The sequence below is a fragment of the Sphaeramia orbicularis genome, chromosome 13 (genome assembly GCF_902148855.1).
Source record: "Sphaeramia orbicularis chromosome 13, fSphaOr1.1, whole genome shotgun sequence".
Lineage (NCBI taxonomy): Eukaryota > Metazoa > Chordata > Actinopteri > Kurtiformes > Apogonidae > Sphaeramia > Sphaeramia orbicularis.
The window spans coordinates 21,665,770-21,688,561 of NC_043969.1; the positions used below are offsets into that span (position 1 = coordinate 21,665,770).

The window sequence follows — 22,792 nt, forward strand, 5'->3', positions numbered from 1 at the left end:
AGATGGCTGATAAGTGACTGAATTGCTTAGTAATGGCACATGTTGAATATAGCAGAGAAAAGAGGGGTTGTGCATTTACATTCACAATAGGTCAGAGAAGGAATCTGTTTGAAGTCCATTTGTTCTGCTGTAACTCCATCCAGAGTCCAGAAGAGTTAACAGTTTGTGTCCTGGATGTGAGCAGTCTTTGATTATATTTAAGGCTGTGCTGCTGCATCCGTGCACGCCGCCATCTTACTTTTTGCTGAATATTATAAATATATCTGCGGTTTTGCTTCTTTACCTTACCCCACTTAATGTTACCTCTGACACCACTGGTCTTTATCAACCCTTTTGTGTCATTTTAATTGATAAAAATGTCATATATCTGAAAAGTCATCTGCATGTTTGAGGGTTAAATGTGGGGGTTCATCGTCAAGAAGTGGCTGCATCTGGACAGTAGATCAGGTTTTGCTGTGATACCTCCAGGCTCTTCCCATCTCCTCAAACCCCTCAAACACATCTACACTTTATGGTTTTAGGAAGCCAAGCTGGCGTGTGTGTGTGTGTGTGTGAGAGAGAGAGAGAGAGAGAGAGAGAGAGAGAGAGAGAGAGAGAGAAGAGAGAGAGAGAGAGAGAGAGAGAGTGTGTGCACGTATCCATTTACCCTCCCTGAGGAGGAAGACAAGAATAAGAGGAGGAGGAGAAAGAGAAGAGGCTCTTAGTCTGTCCGTCAGGCTATTTCTGACTGCTGCCATTTCTCTGATTAGATTATGGAGAAACAGAAACCTGGCCCTCCATCGTCCTAACCTCCCTCTCTAGCTCACTGCATTTTGCTCTCTCTCTCTCAAACCCCCTCCGTCGCCATCTTCATCCCTCCGCTTAGATTTTCTTCCCCTTTCCTCCACCTTTCTCCCTCTGTCACTCCTTTACTGTCCGTCTGTCTGGGTGCTGGTCTATCTCTTTAGCTACAAATGGAAAAAAGCTGAAGCTGCAGAAAAAAAAGAAGAAAAAGACTAAACAAAAAGAGGACGTAAGGTCAAATCTGAAACACATAAACACCCATGTACATCCTAATCTGAAAACATAACAGCTCACTGCAAATATCCAAAACCTCTGCATGTGATGAAGACGGATGATGACAAACCACCAAACTAAACCAAGCTGCTGCCATTTAAGCACTGGAAAGAGCAAAAACTACCCATTATTCCACCAAATATTAATTTCTGAAGTTAAAATAATAGCATTGCAGTATCAGAATAAATATAAAAGTGGTTGCTTTATTTGAGGCCTGAACACAAACTGTGGCATCTTGTATTATTTTTAGGGCTGGGCAAGTTAACGCATTATTACCGCATTAACGCATTCATTAAATAACGCCGACAATTTTTTTTTTTTTATCTCACGTTAATGCCGTTTTATTCTAACTCATATTATTCTGCCCCGCTTGTGTGCAGGTTACATTAGCTCGGCAGATAGACAACAGGTTTCCCAAGAAAAGCCGCACGCCCAAAACTTCTCTCCAAATCTTTTACTTGAGACTCACTGTAAAACTGCAACATACAAACAAAATATGTCTCAGTTCTGTTCATTGCCTTAGTACATTTACATGGCATTATACATTTAAATGAATGGGAAAAAGATCGCTAGCTCGATGCTAACTTGAATGGGAAAATCCATAGACACGCTAGCGATTAGCATTTACAGATTAATTTAAGATTTACAACGTCTTTGTATCCAGCAACAAAGGTTCACATCAGAGATATTTAATACTACTCATTCTTACAACAACTGAACATAAAATACACACAGGCAAACGTTTTTGGGGCCATACAAACAGGGTGAAAGAAACGTGTCTGTTAGTTCCTTCTTATGTCCGAACTGACTACGGGAACACGCAAGGACAAAACATAGGTTAGCGCAACTTATTCTGACCACTTCAGGGCCCCTTTGCTTGCTTTGAACAACTGAACATCACATATTATTGGGCTTATTAGTATTAGTACTTATTAGTGGGCTTAAGACTCCTGTCAATCACTCACAAGCGGAAATAAACTGGTGGGGACATAAACATGGAGAAAAGTACCGTTGTTTTACATGGACATTTTCATTTTAAATGTCTTCAGATGGTGGGGTTGAGAAGGACAAAGTTGTTTGGAAGCACTGCAATGTGGAATTATTTTTATCACCGGAGTACTTCAAGTCTGAAATATCACTTAAAGGCAATACACACTGTTGATGCCAGCACCCCCCTCCCATATAACTATGCGATTAATCGTGATTAATTGCAGAAATCCACACGATTAACTGCGATTCAAATTTTTAATCGCTGCAGCTAAGTTAACAGTTAAGATACACAGGGTGGGGAAGCAAAATTTACAATATTTTGAGGCAGGGATTGAAAGACAGTGTACGACCAATTAGTTTATTGAAAGTCATGAGAATTTATTTGCCACAAGAAAATGTACATAATAGAAAATGTTTTTATTTTATGTGTCCTCCTTCTTTCTCAATAACTGCCTTCACACGCTTCCTGAAACTTGCACAAGTGTTCCTCAAATATTCGGGTGACAACTTCTCCCATTCTTCTTTAATAGTATCTTCCAGACTTTCTCGTAATAGTTTTGCTCATAGTCATTCTCTTCTTTACATTATAAACAGTCTTTATGGACACTCCAACTATTTTTGAAATCTCCTTTGGTGTGACGAGTGCGTTCAGCAAATCACACACTCTTTGACGTTTGTTTTCCTGATTACTCATATGGGCAAAAGTTTCTGAAAAGGTATGGATAATAGTGTTAGGTATGATTATGACATCAATATATGTTTGGTTTCAAAACAATTGACGTAGTGCCTGCTGAGAAAAAACAACTAAATGTTCATTGTAAATTTTGCTTCCCCTCTCTGTATTAATTACTGGATCATATCTTTTAACTACAAGACATGACAGGGGTAAAACTCTATAACTGAATATTATGAGGTGACTGTTTCCTCTTAACAGTAAAGTGAGTAAAGTCCAATGCCTCTTATTCTCAGATGCCTACTTTTTTCTTGTATTTAACCAGTAAACACCCACTGAGATTAAGAGTGTCCTGGTCCAGAGACAGACAGACAGACAGACAGACAGACAGACAGACAGACAGGCAGACAGGCAGACAGGCAGGCAGACAGGCAGGCAGACAGGCAGACAGACAGCAGCACAGACTACAAGGTTGCATCTATATCATCATAAACCTAAAACAATAAAGTAAACTACAGAATCATACCATGTCAGGTGTAATCAACAAACCAGTGTATAAAACAGATCAGAGCACACATCTGTGTCTGCATCCAAGTCACTTTAACTCTCAAAGACTTAACCTACGGGTGTCAAACATGCGGTCCGGGGGCCAAATCTGGCCCGCCAAAGGGTTCAATCTGGCCCCTGGGATGAATTTGTGAAATGCAGAAATTACACTGACGATATTCACAGTCAAGGATGTTAGAATCATTTTAGGTCAATTCAATCTCAAGTGGGTCAGAACCAGTAAAATACTATCATAATAACCTATAAATAATGAAAACTACATTTTTTTCTCTTTGTTGTAGTGTAAAAAAAATAAAATTACACAAAAATGTTTACATTTATAGACTAGCCTTTTACAATAACTGTGAATAGCCTGAAATTTCTGAAGAGAAGTATGTAGAATTGTATCAATATTCTGCCTCTTATTAAATATTGTGTGTATTTGTAGATCCACTGTGATCTGTAAGATGTGATGAATATGTATAAATGATAAACTAAGGCATAATATTGTTAAAATTGCACTTATTTTTTAAAGAATTTTCAGGTTCACATTTGTTCATGTTATCTTCAAGTACGGTTCGTAGATGTAAACATTTTCATTATGGAATTTGACTTTTTTTCACTCAAAAACAGAGAAAAAAACTTTGGAGTTGACATTATTTATCAGTTCTTATCCTATTATTTATATTATTTTACTGGTTTGGCCCACTTTAGAACATATTAGGCTGAATGTGGCCCCTGAACTTAAGTGAGTTTGACACCCCTAACTTAAACAGTCAACAGCAACCAAAAGTATCGACTGATCTAAAATGTTTAATAACTTCTGAAGCACTAATCCTATAAATACTTTTAATAATTCAGGTAAAATGCAGTTTGTCATCTTTTCATGGTCATCAGATATGACCCATGTGGATGTTCAGAGGCTCCGTCATACTCACCAGTGAAACCCATGTAGTTTGATAAATAATAGTGGGTGTAGACGCTTGTTTTATGTCCAGTTGATGATAAATTTTACTAAAAAGTCAGTTTTGCTTTAATTTTCTTTGTTGTGATATAATAACCTTTGAATTCACTCTGAGCTTTCATGAAGATCTACATGATCAGTGAATTAAATACAGGAGGAGCCCAGATTTTGACAGAAATATGCAAAATGAAGAGGATAATGTTAAAATAAATGGTAATTGGGAAAAGTTAAATGTAGAGAAAAGTATAGCTGAATGTGTTTAAGGGTTAAATGGTTTACAGACACCTGCTCCTTAGGTTTCAGCAACAAACTTAACCCTTTCATGCATAGTGGTCACTACAGTGGACAGTTATTCTCCAGCTGTTCACTTGTATATTCATGGATTTTGTTGTTTTAGTTTCATATCAGCCAAAACAGTGGACGCTTATGCAACATCCCATACACTGCAATTCATACCATTACTGTAACTTTGCTGTTGTTGATAAACCTGATCTGCACTAACATGTTTAAGTGTAGATCAATTGTTAATTGTTAGACTGTGTTTAAACGTTTTGTTTGTTTGTTTGTTTGTTTGTTTGTTTTGGGGGGGGGGGGGTTCAAGCAAAAAGTTTTTTTTTTTTTGTATATTGTCTCCATGAAGTGAATAATAACTAGTATTAGAATATGTTAAAATGTGAGAAAACATCAAATTAGCAGTATTAAATTTTTTTAATTTCATTGTTTCCATATCACTTTCTGCTATTGGGTTTTATATATATATATATGTTTCTTTGCTTCAAAAATTAAATGCATGGTGTACCTGAGTGGACATTTTTGGAACTAGATGGGAAAAAAAACTTGATCCCATTGTTTGTTTGTTTTTTTCATGCCAAAGGAAGAATAAGGCAAGGCAAGTTTATTTGTATAGCACTTTTCAGCAACAAGGCAATTCAAGGTGCAATAAAAACACTCAAGAAAAAAAAATCTTGATGAAGGTTCTCAAAATTCATGCATGAAAGGATTAAATGGTCTTTTTTCCCAGCTGAGTTAAAGGGCTTGAAGACTGTAACTGTATTTTTTGATGATATGATGGAAGCAGGTGTTAAATATAAAGGCAGATCTGTCCACGGGCCTGTCCTAACCCCAGCTGCCATGGGGTCCAGGCAGACTGTGGCGTGGAGGCCGTGCAGGAGGTGCATCCAGGTGGAGGTGCTGAATGATGAACGACTACTAGAGGCTCCCACATTATCATATCTGTCCCTGCTCTTAACGGGGGATTTTCATCCGTGTCCCTCTGCACTCCTCTCATCTCCCTCCCTCTGGAAGCCGATCGATTTCACCTCCATTACCTCCGTCCACTCAGCTCTTAGTTTAAGAAGATGCTCAGACTCGTCCACGCGGTAATCACAGCCCACGCATTTAGAGGCCTCTCTGATGAGCCTCTGCAGTGGTTTTGGGGCCAGACTCGGGTCCGCACCGGTGCAGGACGTCAGGTTACCCGCAAGGCAATCACGTGACAGTCCCACGGGAGAATTAGAATAAAAGACAAATAAAGGACCCCACCAAAAACACACCAGTCTGTCCGCCTTTCTCTTAAAGAAAAGGAACAAATCCATTTCGCCTAATTCGAACCTTGCTCAGGGACAGCTCGCGTGGCAGATTGCAGCCTAATTAGTTTAGGAGGAATTTAATTCAATTAACTTTCCACAGCTCCGCGCGCCCCGCCGCTGGGCTGCTTTCAGAGCGCGGGGCCAGATCTCCAGATCTAATTAGCGTGTTTGGAGAAGCTCTCCTGCGCACGGCCATCCCTCTCCGCTCCAGCTGTGGTGTGCGTATGGATGTGTGTGAGTGTGTACTGTGGTCTCCCGGGACCCGGTTTTTATCCTAAAAAGCTTCTTTTTTAAGTAACATGCCGTTATCCATTAGGGTAATACAGGTCTGCTGCAATGGAGAGATGGATGCAGCATGTGAATACCCGCAGCTGCACCGCGTCAGGTTTTGGCTGATGAATGCGTGTTGAATTGATGTTAGAATTGACTTAAATTAAGATGAGGGTAATTTGATGGCTTAAAATTAATGACCGTGTTTGAGGCTTTCAATTTTATTTATTTATTTATTTGTAAACGCTCCTCCTGATGAGCCTTCTGGGTAATCATTTGGATGGTGTGATTTGGGTCGTTATTTTGTTGGTGTTTTTTTTTTTTTTTTTTTTTTTTTTTTTTTTATCCAGTCGAATTCACTGATTTCTTGGCCAAACTTAGTGCGCAATGCGAAGGTCGATTCATGAAACAACTGAGCTCTTTAACGGCCTCCGTAGTTTCTCTGATTCACGCCTGTGTGATCAGATTATGTGTGCGTAAAACTGGCATTACTGGAAAAGAAATGTTGGTGCAATTTGATGAGATTCTTCTTTTCATTGATCACAAAAACGATGTGAATCCTGGTCTGCGCTCTGCATGTTCTGACTGGTTAGATCCCATGTGGCTTTTAATAACAGGCAATGACCAAAGTAAATATTCTGAGATAGCTTTTATGTTTTTCAATTCTGTTTTTAGAAGTCCTTAGTCGTTCTATGTGTAGGTTCAGTCAGGACCAGGTTGATTTTGATCACGTGTATCAACACTTTCTACCTGCATTAATGCTTCCATGGAACTCCGCTCTCTGCTGTTGCTCCTCTCTCTAACCCGGTTAGGTGCGCACCGTCGTCTCGAGCCGGAGCGTCACGGCACATTCCGGTAATTGGGGATTGAAATGCGGGGACAGGCTCACCGACGGGACCCCCGGCCCCGGGCCCATCACCCCCACCCATCCCCACTTCCTACACTATCTCTCATCCATCACCGGGCAAATCAAATGCACTGCGCCAGGCTCTGCTGCTGTAAAGGCGCGGGCCGATGTTAACGGCAGGATCTGTGTTTTTGATTTTATTTTATGCGCTATCAAATCGACCTCCGAGAGAAGAGAGTCTTATGAGGGGTGATGACACGACACATTTTAGTGACACAGGTAGAGTCAGCTGCTTGGCTGAGCGCATCACATTGTCCTGGATGGAAGCTGCAGCCGCTTCTACATGTACACAACACAGTCCTGACCCACTAGACAAGGATATTAGGACTTCACACGGACATTATTATTGCAGAACTGCAGTCTGAGAAATTAAAACTACATCCAGGAGCCACAGGAGATTATAGACACCTGCTATGACCAAGATGAAATGAGAGAGACAGAAACGCAGAGAAAGATGTTGCAATAGAGATGCAAACAACAGGCACATATGAAAATGAAAGAAGCCATAACAGTACACCTGATGAGACATTATTATACATATAATATAATTATTCAATATGCAAAAAACCTGATTAAATATGAGAATGAGCAAACACACATATGCACATGTTCATGTTCTGATCACTGCCATGGCAATATAGTAAACAATCTATGAATTGGATTGTTTTTCATTGGACTAGTTACTTTTTATTTATTTATGTTTTTAGTATTAGGGGTTTCTTATTATAAAGTGGTTATGCAGTAAAAGGGCATAAATGAGTGAACATGTTAATTCTTTACGCACCAGGACCCAGATTGCGCGCGTAAAATTAGCATGACATTATATTATAAATGATCCTACTTGTGGCTCTGACTTCAATGGATTTTCGGTCTCATCTCCATGATGTATTTGTGTTTTTAATATGCGTTTTAAACCTGGACACTGTCAGAGACTCGTGAATCAATATCCGCCTCAGTCTGGAACCAGAGAAACGACTTTTGGCACATGGGATGTGTTGTTCTTTGAGCTTCCATGATGGATGGACCTGGCAGGATCTCACCCTCTCTCTGTGACTGACAGCTTCAGTTGGTTTTCAGACCACCACCGCGTGTCGTGGGACAGATACAGGCCTGGGCCTCCCGCGTGGTTTTTCTTTAAACCAGTGTCCCATCCTTTACTCATTCCTTATCCCCTGTCTGTATCCACGTACCTCTTCATCTCTCCATCGATACCATCCATCATAGGTCCGAGTCTTTGCACCCACAGCAGCCAAAACAAGTTCTCCAGCCTGGTTCGTGGAGGCCAGTCTGCATCCACTCACCATCCAGCAGCAGCAGCAGCAGCAGCCCTGCAGACCAAACCAGTACCAGAGAACAAATGTTGGAAATTTAGTTAAGATTTATTTCCACAGATCATCTTATTTTCGTGTTTGTATAAATTGAGAAAGAAAGAGGTCTACATACAGGACCTTCTGTGGCTTTAAATAAAAAAAAAAAGTCCTTCCAGTTATTAGATTACACCCAAAAGGCCTTATTTATGGCCATTAATCATAGGTTATTGATTACTTCCTTAAAGACAAATCATTATGAACCTTATAGCCTCCTTATTGCTGATCAGTCAGTTCCCTGTCACTAGCCTATTATATTTTTTTATAGAAAATATAAAATATAAATATCCACTTTAAATGAAACGCATTAAAATTACGGTAAAAAAAATTGATCTGTTAATGTCATGACTCTGATTAAAAAGCTCTCATCCATAAGTTTTACGCATCACCTCAATACCTCAGTCCTCCATGGGCCTATAATCCCTAGAGATGTGGTCCCTCTCTCACAGGGGCCCTCGGGAGCCTTTAGGGGCCCATTGTGTCCCTCTCTGTTGACTCAGACGTCATGAATGCAAAAGCCTCCCGTTACTGTTTCCGTCAAATCGCCCCATGAATGTAAAAGTCCAAAGTTAAAGCCTGCGCAGAGGAGACGTCTCCCTCGGCGCTGGAGCACTATGGGGCGGATTAGTGGCCTGGAAGAGACCGGTCCCCTCTTTGAAGGGATTAGACTTTAAATGCTGAAAGCGGGAGAGCTAGGGTCGCTCCTCGCTGCTCTTTTGGAGGCCAGAGTCGGACAGAAACAGCCCGGATGGTTTAACTTAGAAACTGTTTAAGTTTCTCGGTAAACTCACCTCTGAACCCAGCAGACGGGACATGGACGCACAACAGACGCCATATGGAAGCCAACAAACACACATCCAGAGTGTGTTCAGAGTGATGACAGGAAACCATGTGGCAACTATTTTAGTTTTTGTAGTCTATACTTAAACAGGTTATTTTTCTTCAGTGTGATGCAAAGAAATATGCTGTTGTCTGATGTTCTCGCTGATCATGTGGACTTTTTATGACACAATAAACGGGCTTCAAACCATGTTTACACTGACCTTTAGTCTATATTAGGTTTATTACCATAATTTCTGCCTCTTTATGGACCTAGGGCATAATATCTTAGCCCAGAAGACGCCCCAGAAAATAGGCCTAATGATACGACTGGAATAAAAGAGATTAATTATTTCATAAAATAATTTCATAACTGATAATATCTATGTTTTAACTGTTAAACAAAAACACCATACATTAGAACAGAATTAAATCTTACATTAGCTTTTAAAATTAAATATAAGAAGATATTAAAACTTTACATATAGGCCCAAAGGAGCTACAGAAGTTTATTATTTTATTCCTTTCATTCAGGCTGTATGCATGCATTTTTTCTCGTAAATTCAGAGCTCTGGTGTCTGACTTTGTAGATGAACAGACTCGGACAAAGCTCCGATGAGAGAAGAAGCGACAGAAATGACATATGTGCGACCAGAGCTCGGGATGAACCGCTGCAGGATGAGTGCGCAAAGCCCCGCCCCAAACATCACACAATAAACGCCTCAAACAAATCTTATTATTAATACTTATTTCTTGTTTGAGTACAGTGCAGAAACGCACGCATGCGCGTTCCTGCGTGGCGGCGACGGCGGGTTAATGGCATTAAGGAGCCTCATCACGCAGCCCCCGGTCACGCAGATAAGAGCGCACTTTCAGCCCTTTTTACGCGCGCGCACACAAGCCAAAGTTAATTAATTTTCCTCGTGCGCGTACAACGTAATTTCGATTTGTGGATTATATTATTTGGTGAAATTTCTCCTCTAATAAAAAGCCTGTTAATTCCATGAACACAGCCTTCATGGTTTAAAAAAAAAAAAAAAAAAAAAAAAAAAACAAGTTCCAGATTTGGAGAGCGCACTGTTGGTGCACGGTCTGCCGGTTTCCAGCCCCGCGTGTAAGTGTGTGTTTGTGTTGAGGCCGTGTGGGATATGACTTATCACATTGTATGACACCGAACAATAAACTTAAACCAATTTATGGAGCGTCAATGCGTTTATGGTTAGCCTGTCGTGGTTGCTCGGTTGTCTCCGCAGCCAATTCCCTCTCCAGTCCTATACATCAAACTGACGCTCACTCCGGTGACATCTCCGTAAAAGTGATCGGAATCAAATCAAAGCTTTTAATCTCAGCAATCACCGTCACATCTGGACGTTTTCCCCCTCATAAAGACTTCTGCTGCCGAGCTGCACGAGTTTCCACCAGCAGTTTGAGGGGTAAGAACAGTGCTGACCGGTGGCTCTTCCACATTTGTTCATATCTGCTTTGCTTTAACCACACGTTAATAGATTCTCTGCACTATTCAGGCCAAAATAAAAACGAAAATAATGGCACATTGAACTCTCCAGAGCAGTCCAATATCGGACAGCTGCATTCAGAAATGTTTATGCATTTCCCCAGTATTGCAAAGGCCTGTTTAATGTCATTCGTTTATTCTGGAGTTAAATCCTCTGTTATGTCACAGAAAAACCGGGGAGGATTTATCCACAGCAGCAAGTGAATGCATCAGCTCCCGCAACTTGTAAAACACTGAAATAAAAATAAATCGGTGGTGGAAATTTTCTGAAAGCACCAAATTTTACTAAAAACACTTTATGGCTCTCAACAACAGTGAATTAAACGCAACTTAAACGTGTGACACTGAACTCACCACTGTTAAAACTATGATGTGCAGACTTAATGTCTGTTTTTATAAAAAGAAGATGTTGGCTTCCGCTGAACGCACCTCGAGCTGACACCTGAGAGATACTGATGCTGTAATGCGCGCGTGGGCGGTGCGTCGGACGGTGGTTGCGTGGGGAAGGGGTGGGGTGGGGGGGCAGTCAGTGTCCACGCTCACTCACTGGTTCTTCACCCCCCCTCCCCCTGGCCCGTTATAGTCACCAGGCATTGTCATGGAAACTAGACCACCGCCTTGCTATTGTCTCTCGCGCTGCCAAGTTTATTATAAACACCGCGCGAGCCGCAGCGCTGTCAAACGAAGCGCGAGCGCAGAGTGAACAACAGCACGTGGAGAAACAGCGACTGAGAAAACCAGGGTGAAGGAGACCAGAAGAGTGTAACAGAGAAAAGAACAGGATTATTTACCCAGAAAAGCTGAAAATAAAAGCCCCGTGACAGTGACAATAAACGTGGATTTTGGAGAGCCGACCGTGGACATACTGAAGACCGAACAACTGCACGGGTTTGACTCCGGCCACAGACCGCTGTAACCGGGGCCGAAGACGCACCTGTCCCCCTGTGACTCCCAGAGTGCACCTGGTTCCACATGCAGACCGAGTTTTCCACCGGCTCCTCCATGTATAAGATGGAATACCCGTACCTAAACACCTACGACTCCTGCATGGCGGCCATGGAGGCGACCTACGACTTCAGCTCCTGCAGTCAGGCCAACTCCTTCCAGTACAACCCCATCCGGAGCGGGCCCTTCACCAACCCGGGCTGCACCCCGCTCAGCACGGCCAGCTGCACCCTGGGAGCCCTGAGGGAGCACCAGCCCACACCGTACACCTCAGGTAGGAACACTGACAGGGAATCCACGCATATCACCTGTAAAAGGAGAATAAAACCCATACAATGTGATCTAGGAAAAATCTGCCTTTATTCCCTGTAGCACGTAACATAAAACAGCCTACATGCAATTTGTTAAAGTGAAAATTTCAGTCTCAATTGAAACATATAGATTCAAATATAAACCATATGAACTAAAACTGTCATCAATCAGCACTGTTAATTCGATACACATTTCAACAATAAGGTCACTTGCGCATAACAACAATACTAATAATACTAATAGGCCTACTAATAAAAATAATAATAGGCTAATAATAAGAAGTATAATTCAAACCTGCTTACCGTTATAAGTGCACGATTTTTGACAATGTCACACTTGTGTAGAGACACAACCACAGGGAGGTGACTATAAATGTCTTCATTCGTTTAGAACTGTTTTTAATTATTATTTATTCATTCATTTATTCGTTATTATTCCACAACTACACAATGCAAGAAGAACTGAAACCAATGTCTGGGATGTAAAAAACAAAACAAAAAAATAGATTGGATTATTTTAACCATGAGAATACACTGGAGTTTCATTTTAGATTTTTAGAAAAAACAAAAAAGAAAAAATGCTAAATTGCTGTCAAATATTATCTTACGAATCTCCCCAAATTATGTGGCCTAATTGTAGCCTATTACATCATTAATTTTTTTTTCTTCTATTTAGATATTTATTTTGTAGGTAGGCTAATTAAGCTAAGTGGTTTTTAATATAAGCGCAAAACAGTCAATATCAATCGATAAAATAAAAAACAAATACACTCAAAACAGTACAATAAAAAGCATAATGGATGATGGTCGACAAATTCTAGTTTTTCTTTTCCTTTAATATTTCAGAGACAAACACATTTGGACCAAAAAAAAAAAAAAAAAAAAAAAAAAAAAAAGGCCTACAGCCTAATATCGACCCATCCGGACGGTCTGAATTTATTCATGTTTCCTCTGTTTCAGGTCGATCGTCCTCATTAACAAACTAAAAAAAAACAAACAAACACACACACACAAAAAAACAATTTAAAACATTTACATTCGCTTACTCTGCCTGGTCGAAAAGTTACAGATTTTTCTTCCGGTTATGTTTCATGTCAGTGAGGCCTCTCCTCTCGGCGTGGCTCATTTCCTTCTACATGAGGCTTCTCACTAATAAACCTCGGTCTGTCATTCTCAGTTCCATATAAGTTCTTCTCGGACCCGTCAGGCCTGAACGAGAAGAGGAAACAGCGGCGGATCCGGACCACGTTCACCAGCTCCCAGCTCAAGGAACTGGAGAGGGTCTTTGCCGAGACCCACTACCCGGATATTTACACCCGGGAGGAGCTGGCAATGAAAATAGACCTGACGGAGGCCCGGGTACAGGTGGGAAGAACCCCCTTACATTCTGATCTATTTTATCCTTTTGGAGATTATAGAAGAACTAGGCCATTTTCTGTGGAAATAAGCAGAGCAACACACTATTTGTCATGTTAACATATTGTAAGCCTTATAGGATAATTGCCTAAGAGATGTTTTTGGCCAAACTGTGACAACTGTAACTTTACTCTTCTAACACTGCTGCTTCATTCTGCATCATTTGCTATAATCTGAGAAAATATGACTTAGGCAGTTATGGTATGAGGCTAATGATACAGTACTTTAGATATGAATTATAAGCAGTGCATATCCATCCATCCATCCATCCATCCATCCATCCATCCATCCATCCATCCATCCATGTGTGTTACAGGTGTGGTTTCAGAACAGGCGTGCCAAGTTTCGTAAGCAGGAGCGAGCAGCCAATGCCAAAGCCAACAGCTCTGCCGGCGCCACAGGCAGCAGTACCAGCAGCAGCTCCGGGGGGAAGAAGAGCGGAGAGCCCAGATCCTCATCAGATGATGATGAATCCAAAGAATCCACCTGCAGCCCCACGCCTGACAGCACTGCATCCCTGACGGGCTCAGCCAGTGGAAACCTGGGGAGCCCAGCCAGCCTGAGCCCCAGCCCGGCCCCTCCCAACAGCTACGTGAACACCTCCAGCTCGCCGGTGCTGCAGGGGCTGAAGCCGCCTAGCTGGTCCAGCCTGGGCCCATCCAACCCGGCCGTGGCTCAGCCTGCTGCCCAGACTCAGGAGATTCTGAAGGCCTGGCAGCCGGCGGACAGTATGACCGGGCCTTTTGCTGGAGTCCTGTCCTCCTTCCACAGAAAACCCAACCCTGCTATCAAGACGAACCTGTTCTGAAGCACAGAGGAAAAGAATCTGGAAAAGACTGGATGTGATCTACTGGAACAGCGAGGGGGTTTTGTTGAGAGGGTAGGGACCATTATAACCCTGTATCCAGTGGTATAATCTGCTGCACTTCAACTTAGCCCCTGATCCTGATCAAACAAACAAAAAAAAACAACAAAATCACAGAACAACACAGGCCTTGCCCTCACCACTCTCGATATGCAACTGTGTACATTATACCTACAAGACGTCACTGGGAATATTCACCTCTCCTTCAAGATAAATCTGTTCATACTGACCCAAACACACACAAACCACAAGAAACAGAGTTCTGGAGTCTACGAAATTAACTGTCTATTCGTGTACAGAAACGCAGCGTTTGTGTGTAGCCAGATTTATGGTCATACAGGACTGCTCTGACTTAACAGATACCCTGTTGTGACTTTCTCATCCACAGCAGCAGCAGCTCTGATAAACATGGCAGTCAGGTACGAGGTTAAAGTAGAAATATCAACATCACGCTCCGGCCTCTGCTAAAGGGAAGACAAAGCAAACTTTTACCAGCAAGCACAACTTCCTTTAAGCTCCTGACACACAGACCCCGACCAGAAATACCAGGACCCCCCACCCCCTTAAATCTCTTTGCTGAACAGAGGGCATTCTAAAATCCAATTAACACAGCCGGGTCCAGACTAGACACCTCCCCAGTTCATCCCCTCCTCCTCCTTTACTGTATCAATTCTGACTTCTCCCTCCTCTTATCCACACCATGTTTCTCAGTGAAGCTTTTACGTCCCCTCCCCAGGTCTGTCTCTGTCCCATAATGCCTTTCTCTAGCAAACAGTGGACACTGTTCAATGTCCGCAAGAGAAAATGTGGAGAACTTGCTGTTTTTGTTGGACGATGTGTCACTGAAGAACAGCCGGAAGCCTGAATTTTAGTGGTGGTATAACGGTGCGACGACTCATTTCCATCATTGTTTTTGGAGATTTTTCCTCATAATTTGGACTTTAATTATGTCTGAGCAGAGTCAAATGTTTTCCAACAGTTAAAGAACACAGAATGCTGTTTTTTTTTCTCTGTAAAGCATAAAATAATGTTGGTCAAATGTTGGCAATATAGTATAAGGATAGAGAGTGACAGAATTTCTCCTCTGTCTGATTGAATACATCTTCCTCCCAGTTAACAACTCATGGTTTTTTTTTTTTAACTCTTGATACATTTTTTCACCTCTAAAAGTTGCTTGTGTGAGAACTGTTTACTTTAGGTGTAATTCACAGAAGCAAATTTGGTCCAGTGCTATGTTTTGTTCTGAAAAAGGGAAAACAAATGTGTATTTATTAATAATTTTTTATGATTGTTTCACTGAGAAATCCACACATTACTTTGAACTGCTAAAATTATGTGACTGTAAATTCTGTAATTAGTAATATAAATATTAGGTAGCATTTTTTAATTTCTCTCACATTGCTTTGCAGATTTATTTCATTGCAGAGCCTCTGTCTGACAGACCAACACATCTATGAAACTATGAATCGACAGAAGCTCTAGTGAATGAGAAGTTATAGCACTACTCTGAATATTCTAATAAATCTACATTATGAAAGCACTAAGTGATGACTTAAATGATGTGGTTTCTTTCATGTGACAGAATGACTGTGGGTTAAAAGTGATATTTATTTTACCATCCTCTCTTTCCCTTTCCTTACATTTGACACATCTGCACCTCTGGGTTCATTAAATCTTTCTGTTTCTCCCTGTAGATAAAAAAAGAAAAAAGAAAAATAGTCACTCCACAAAATAAGTAAAGTTATTAGACTTTAATTGAAAAAAAAAAACATGGATGAGCATTAAGTTAACACAACAAAAGAGAAGACTACATGAAAAAAATAGGATAAAATGGAGTGTCAGAAAAACAACACCAAATCTCTTTTTCACACTCGCGCGCACACACACACAGTCTCTTTCACACACTCACCACTGCGAACACTGAAAAGACAAAAAAAAAGGCTTAAATACACAAAAGATTTAAAATGTCTGAACGGCAGATCCTCATTCTCAGCATTACAGTTGTTTGGCTGTTAAAAGATATAACACAGTAAAAATAAACCTGTACAGCACACATATTACAAAACAGGTAAATAGCTGAGTGTTAGGATGGATGTGCGCTAAAATAATTTATGTGGAGAAACAGTAAAAAGGAACAATGTCAGATCTGTTACATACATGAATAAACCTGCTGCAACATCATGCTCAAAGGATTTCATCTGAATATATTCACCATATATTCTGATTCTAAAAAAAGCACATTAAATCAGTTTAACGTGCCACCTTCAGCTTCTATAGAGGCTGATGTAGCAAAAATGTTTAACCCTTTAATTAAGTCACAAAAGCAAGTTCAGTTGAGTAATTTGGCCGGATGAGGAGAAGAAACATCCACACCAGCATCTGTATAAACAAATTTTGCTTCTTGTCTCATTGGCAGCAAGAGAAGGCAGGATTGAAAAGTTAGGACAGTGAAGGCAGTCTCCTCACTAACACTAAGAACATACGCCAACTTTAACTACAACACACATATCACTGGACAGAACTATAAAGAACTGATTTCACTGAGTTCAAATTTCAGTAACTATCGATGAGGTTCATGAAGTAGCAGCGCCATCTGCTGGTTAAATGAGAGAACAATGAAACCTGCACTGACAACATCTGTCCTGCAGAAAGCTGAGCTCCCACATTTACACCTTTACTATTCATCTCCCATGTGTACAAAATATGTCATTATCCAAAGAAAATATGACCTGTAACCACAGAACCAAATTAAACCATATAAGTAAAAAAAAAAAAAAAGCTCTCTTACCTATATTATAGACAAAAGTTTTGGTGACAAATGATTTCTCTAAGACAATGACAACATGTTGGCATGGTTACTCTTCAGCAGAATTACTCTTAGTTAATCTACTTGGCCTTGTTAATCAGTTCCCTGAACAATGAAACTCCATTACAGACACAAATGCATCATAGAAGTGACCGAAAAATGTGGGTCATGTATGATTGCAAAAGGAGATGTTTAACTCCGCAAAGTGAAATGTGACGTCCTTACAGGCAATTAATGTGTGACAATGAAAAACATGTAGTCACACACACAGTCACACAGACAGTGCTATTGGATATTTCACTATGACGCAGCATTAATTATCTGAAATATTCCCTTCTAGTTTTACCTCTCTATCTACTTTGTTTCCCCACTTTGGGTTGGAGGACTCTAAAAGGTGCCTGAAAAATAAAATCTCTAATAATGACAAACCACATGTCAGTACCAGAGCGTAGGGGGAAAGATGAAATGTTAGTGTTGAGCATTTCATGTGAGGGAGCTGATGTCGAAATCTATTGGCTAATGTTTACATACATGTGCATGATGTATCAAGATGATCAAGGACCGGTTTGGTGGGTTGCTTTATATTCCCTTTATCATTAGAAAATGTAATACAATAAATACATGCAGGGACACTGGTGCAATACAACCAGTGTCACCTTTTAAGCTACAGTGGCCCAGACATTATCACAAAAATATAAACTAATGTTAGGCTTCAGGGCTAGGTCCTCGCTACTACAGCTTAATGATGCTTTACTTCCTGCCCGCCCCCACTCCGGAAACGATGAGGTTCCTGTGCCCGAGCCGTGGGCTGACATTACCCATGGGTGCTTTCTAACGCTTAACGTCATCCCACAAATTTTCCATCAGTAGGGCAGACTCTGAGAAGAACAGTGTCAAAAAATTAGGTTTCAAGCCCTCCTCTCATTATGGCAGAAAAGCTTTCTGCTCTGTCTAGCAAGAAAAGCCAGCATTAATGCTAGCCGCAGGTCACAACTGATGCTACGACACAAAAAGATTCATTTTAAAGTCCTTGTGGTCAGTCACGCCTCAAATTCTGTCTGGGCTGAAAAATCACACATCACATCCTGCATCTTCACTCTAGGCTTAAAGCTGAGAGCTGCATTATGTAGCGATGCTTAAGGGACTGAAATGATTATACTCAATAAGGCCACTTCTATGACACTGACAACATACATACAGTACATGTGAAAATAATTAAAAAAAAAAAAAAAAACGTTGGTTCAATAAGTGTTTTTGAAAGTAAAAATGGAGTGCAATTTCTCTCACAAGGCACAGTCTGGCATGAACTGGCACGTTCCAGCTCATTTCAGTTCAGCTGAGATTTGGCCTCTTGGGACCCGGTGTGCTACCAGGCCGATTTGGACCAGTCATAGACCAGTTTGGTACAGTTTATTTCTGCTGCTGCTGCTGCCTGAGGCTCTCCAGCAGGATGCGCTTGTGGGCGGGATCAAATACTCCCGCCTCCTCCAGATCCTCTTCAGTAATATCACTGTGAAAAAACATGAAATGAAAGCTTTTATTTGATAAAATTAATAGAAAATATTACCATAAAAAGTACACAACACTACAGCTGTATCTGCATCTACTGACTACATCACTACACTTCTGAGTGTTGATATATGTGAGTGTTTGTACCTGAGGAACTCCAGATCATCCCAGCCGTTGTGTAGTAGACCCTGCTCATACCTCTCCAGCCCCAGTCTCTGGAGCCACTCACCCACTGAAGACTCCCCCACGGATAAAGATGAGCTACTGCTGCCCCAAAGTGCCTGCATAGGAGAAATCAAAGTTACATTAAATGAAAACTACACTTATAATGTAGCTATACAGTAAAAAAAAAAAAAAAAAGTTTTGTTCTGTGGCAACCTTTAAGTCACTCTATGCTGTAACTGTTATTTCATGGCTAAAGTGGTAGTTTACATCCTTGTCCATAGAGATTTATATAATATAAGTTGCAAAGACTTTGAAGATAGTTTAAAGACTATATTTGGCACTGGATGTGAAAAATGTACTGTAAAACAGAAGAGAAAGGCTGGAGGTGAAAACAAACTGAAATAGTTTTTTTATAACTGACACAACTACGGAATTAATCATTAACCTTTTGGACATAAAATGCATCACATCATCATTTTATCCTTTTACAGATTTTTGTGAAATTTTTTTGATGATTAGCAAAAAAGTTTTTTACTGAGTTTTGGCCAAAACCATGTGTTGTAAAGTCACAAAATGAGCTCTTAATAGATTCCAAGTAAACATTTGTGCCATGTTTGAAGAAATTTCCTGAGATAGCAGGTTTATGAGAATGGGACAGAGGGACAAACCCTGACATGTCTGGGTACGATTGTCATCATCATAAAGGATCAAACAGCCAAATAAACTCAGAACAGGAACAAATTGAAGAGGCTGACTGATAGAAATCACCCATAACCATCCTAAAAGGAAGTGAATTCCTTGTTGCTGTAAATGGAAAACATCCCTGAACTAGACAGTGACCTTGACCACCCACCTCCTCAGGCATGTCCTCTGCGATGCTCTCTGTGATGGGGTTTCTGGGAGGGAAGGTGCGGCAGGCGTCCAGTCCTAAACCCATCACCTGCCCCCTGAGGGGAGGCGGTGCAGAGGGAGCGCGTGGAGGCTGCCCCGGAAACTCGCTCTCACTCAGAGTCTTTGCCATCTGGAGCACAGAACATGACTGGTCGTCCAACACTGATGCCCCTCCTCCTCCTCCTCCTCCTCCTCCTCCTCCTCCTCCTCCTCCTCCTCCTCCACCTCGTCTGAACCCCTCCCCGAGTGCCAATGGTGCAGCGGGAGTGGCAGCCGGGATCCTGACCTCTGCCAGGTCTGGGTAAATGGGGCGGGGTCTAGGGAAGGGCACTTCAGAGACCATCTCTAGCGCTCCTTTGGGAAGAGGAGGAGGGGGAAAGTCGGGTGGTGGGCGGTTGAGTGTGCTTCCAATTGTTCCTCCAACACCTCCCCCCTGTGCTCCTACCACACCGGTGCCTGCATCATCCTCTGAAGACCCCTCCTCACTAATGGCTCGGACCGGATGCCCGGTCAAGGGCCTGCGTGGATGAGAGGGCCCTGACACTGCACAGGGGGGCTTGGTTCGAGCCCCTGCTGTGGGAGGAGGGCCTTTGGGTGCCTGGGAGTTGGGGGAGGTAGGGGACGGGAGAAGTTCAGGTGACAAAGCAGCAGCTGACTGGTTGGGGACGCCCTCCAGGATGTAGTAAGCAGGATTATTGTAGCTGTTCTTGCTGATGGATGGATCAGCGTCGGAAGAATCCTGCTTAGGCCTTCACAACACACACAGAAGGTTTTTTATGTCTCATGATTTACTCTTGAAAATATCCTGCAGATCTGGCCACGTGTTTCCAAAGGAGTGTGTGTTTACCTTGCAGCAGTGTCCTCTTTGCTACTTCTTTCTCCCTCTTCACTGACCTTTCCCAGCTCTCCAAGCTGTTTACGAACCACAGATGGTCTGTGTGTGCAAAAATATTAAAAGTTATGCTAGTGGATAAAAACACCGATCTCCCCAAAATGAATAACTAAGACAAAAACTACATTTCAGTTGTTACTTCCTCAGTCATGTGCTATCAACATGCACAGTATCATGCAAAAGTCTTGGGCCACTTTTAGCTTTATTTATTGTTTTTGCAGGGTTGAAATGAGCATATGTATTTATTACTCATTCCCTCTTCTTCAGATACAACAAGGTTACAGTAGCTATTTATCGTGACCCCTAACCCCATGACAAGAAGCAGCACAAGCCAAAACATCTGAAATGTGTTGAATGAAACCTGGAAATAAGAAATCAGAAAATCAATGCAACACACTAAATATTACATCTTTGGTTTATAGGGACTGATTTTCTCCTGAAAGTTTTGTTTTTACTGCTGTACATACTTCACATATATCCAGATTGGATCTTAACACAGAGAATAAGAAATGCATATGTGTGGTCATTAGAACTTTACTAAACTAAAAATCCTAATGTTAGCCTGGACTTTTGCACAGAACTGTATGATTTCTTAAACGGCAAAGAATATATAAGTGAGGCAAGACAGTGATGCACGTTTTTGAATAACTCTGATAGTGTTCCTCTATGAAAAACATTTGTCATCAAAAACAAACTGCATCCATTACAGAATTAAAAGCTGTGTACTGACTTTACATATTCATGTCCTACTCGGGGATGCAATGTGGATTTTCCTTTGGGTCCACCAGTTTCATCTTTGTCCACACTGATCCATTCTGAAATAGATTAAAAAATAATAATAAAAAAGCTGGAAAACTAAATGTGAAATAAGGCTCTGCAACACAGATGCAATCAAAATAGGAATACAAGCTATCCGAATACACACATTCTCTTGTCTTTTTTTATTTTGTGTGCTGTGGAATTCCTAATGTCTACTCATCAAGTACAACTGTTACAGTTACATATGGTACAATACCATAGAGTCGTTCTCTGGTTCCCATTCTTTCAGAGGGCACTCGGACCCTCATGGAGCCCCTGATGTTCCCTGTTTCTTCACCTCGATGGGACAAATAAGTGTGAAACTGCTGCGCTGTGCTGCCAATCATGGACTTCAGAGCCAACACACACTCTCCTGGTGGAGAGAAATAACACACATTGTTCGTCATTTGAAAGAGTGGACTTAACCAGATCACAATGTCAATGAAATGCAGACTGGACGACAGCTAAACATGAAGAACTACAGAAGACAAACCCTGGTCATACCGTAGGACTCGTATCCATCCAGTGACTTCACTGTCAGCAGCAGGTGTTGGTCCTGAAGGTACTCGATCTCAGAGAGGAGGGGTTTGAGGGTTGTTAGCTGCTTGTTGGACCAGCCCACGCGTAGAAAGTTAACGTTGTCACTGCTCTGACTGTCGTTCTCATAACTCTTCTTGAACTCTACAAATGAGAGACAGAGAGAGAGAAAAGCGAGGGGAGAGTGGACGGGTGAGACGACAGAGGGAAGGAAGTGGGGAGGAGAGGGGGAATAAGAGAAGGGAGATGTTTCTACAGCGTTTTGACAACAGTACGTGGTGGACAGGGGGCGGGGGGGCGTGCAGCACAGGTCAAAAAACGGATGCTAGCTTAAAGGTATACTGACTGCCTGAGGTAGGGAGGGAGAAAGATACAAACAGAAGAAACAGATACAAGTCTATTACATCCACTTGGTGTTACACATAAGTCCTAGTGGATTTCTATTTGTCTTACAGAACTATAAGCTTTAACTGTGCTTGAATGAAAGCAACTGCATATCAGTAGATATGTTGGTCTCACCTTCCAGACAAGTAGAGTAGAATTCAATGAAGAACTTGGTTCTGCTCGCTGTCTTCACTATAGCTTCAATGCTCTCAAACTCAATGTAGGCCTGCTCTGAAGACTTTGGCAGACCTAGACAGAAACACTGACTGTGATGAAGGAATTCTTCCTTTTCTTTGCTTAATTTTCTTCTTCTGGTCTCTGTTCAAACGTGAGTAAGAAATCACATGTAGTTTGTACCTTTTTTGGAGACAAACTGGGAAGTCACGCCCACTTCGAAGGTAGCAAACACAGGGGAATGGTCACTGGTCACGATATCATCTGTACAACCTGACAAACAAACAACACAAAGTTTAATACATTATCAATACTTTTATGGTAATGAAATTTTTTATTTACTGTTTTACTGTAACTTCTTTTGTGGTGCCCCCTCTCTTGACCAAGAATATTATATAAGATAGA

General features: G+C 41.4%; 2 protein-coding genes across 6 annotated transcripts in view; one reads left to right on the top strand and one right to left on the bottom strand.

Moving 5' to 3' along the window:
• Positions 1-11,624: 11,624 nt before the first annotated feature.
• phox2a (paired like homeobox 2A) lies at positions 11,625-14,211 on the top strand. The gene is made up of 3 exons (XM_030151958.1): positions 11,625-11,913; positions 13,128-13,315; positions 13,683-14,211. Exons 1-3 carry the CDS (start codon positions 11,667-11,669, stop codon positions 14,172-14,174), a joined length of 927 nt encoding a protein of 308 aa, XP_030007818.1. The 5' UTR covers positions 11,625-11,666; the 3' UTR covers positions 14,175-14,211.
• A 3,174-nt stretch (positions 14,212-17,385) lies between these two features.
• Positions 17,386-22,792, bottom strand: part of inppl1a (inositol polyphosphate phosphatase-like 1a) — a 35,153-nt gene continuing 29,746 nt past the window's right edge. For 3 of the 5 annotated variants that reach the window (XM_030151953.1, XM_030151955.1, XM_030151957.1), the window contains 10 exons: positions 22,571-22,660; positions 22,349-22,462; positions 22,176-22,178; positions 21,797-21,973; positions 21,510-21,665; positions 21,225-21,309; positions 20,450-20,536; positions 19,565-20,351; positions 18,694-18,827; positions 17,386-18,547 (listed from right to left, as the gene is read on the bottom strand). In XM_030151953.1, the coding sequence (XP_030007813.1) occupies positions 18,448-18,547; positions 18,694-18,827; positions 19,565-20,351; positions 20,450-20,536; positions 21,225-21,309; positions 21,510-21,665; positions 21,797-21,973; positions 22,176-22,178; positions 22,349-22,462; positions 22,571-22,660 (1,733 nt within the window). In that variant the 3' untranslated portion in view covers positions 17,386-18,447. The remainder of the gene's footprint in view (positions 18,548-18,693; positions 18,828-19,564; positions 20,352-20,449; positions 20,537-21,224; positions 21,310-21,509; positions 21,666-21,796; positions 21,974-22,175; positions 22,179-22,348; positions 22,463-22,570; positions 22,661-22,792) is intronic. The other 2 variants (XM_030151956.1, XM_030151954.1) reach the window with 1 other exon arrangement.

Bases quoted from the DNA above. Each gene is read 5' to 3' on its own strand.
- phox2a (XM_030151958.1), top strand. From the start codon at position 11,667: ATGCAGACCGAGTTTTCCACCGGCTCCTCCATGTATAAGATGGAATAC. The intron at 11,914-13,127 runs GTAGGAACACTG...TGTCATTCTCAG, and splicing joins GCCCACACCGTACACCTCAG to TTCCATATAAGTTCTTCTCG. The intron at 13,316-13,682 runs GTGGGAAGAACC...TGTGTGTTACAG, and splicing joins TGACGGAGGCCCGGGTACAG to GTGTGGTTTCAGAACAGGCG.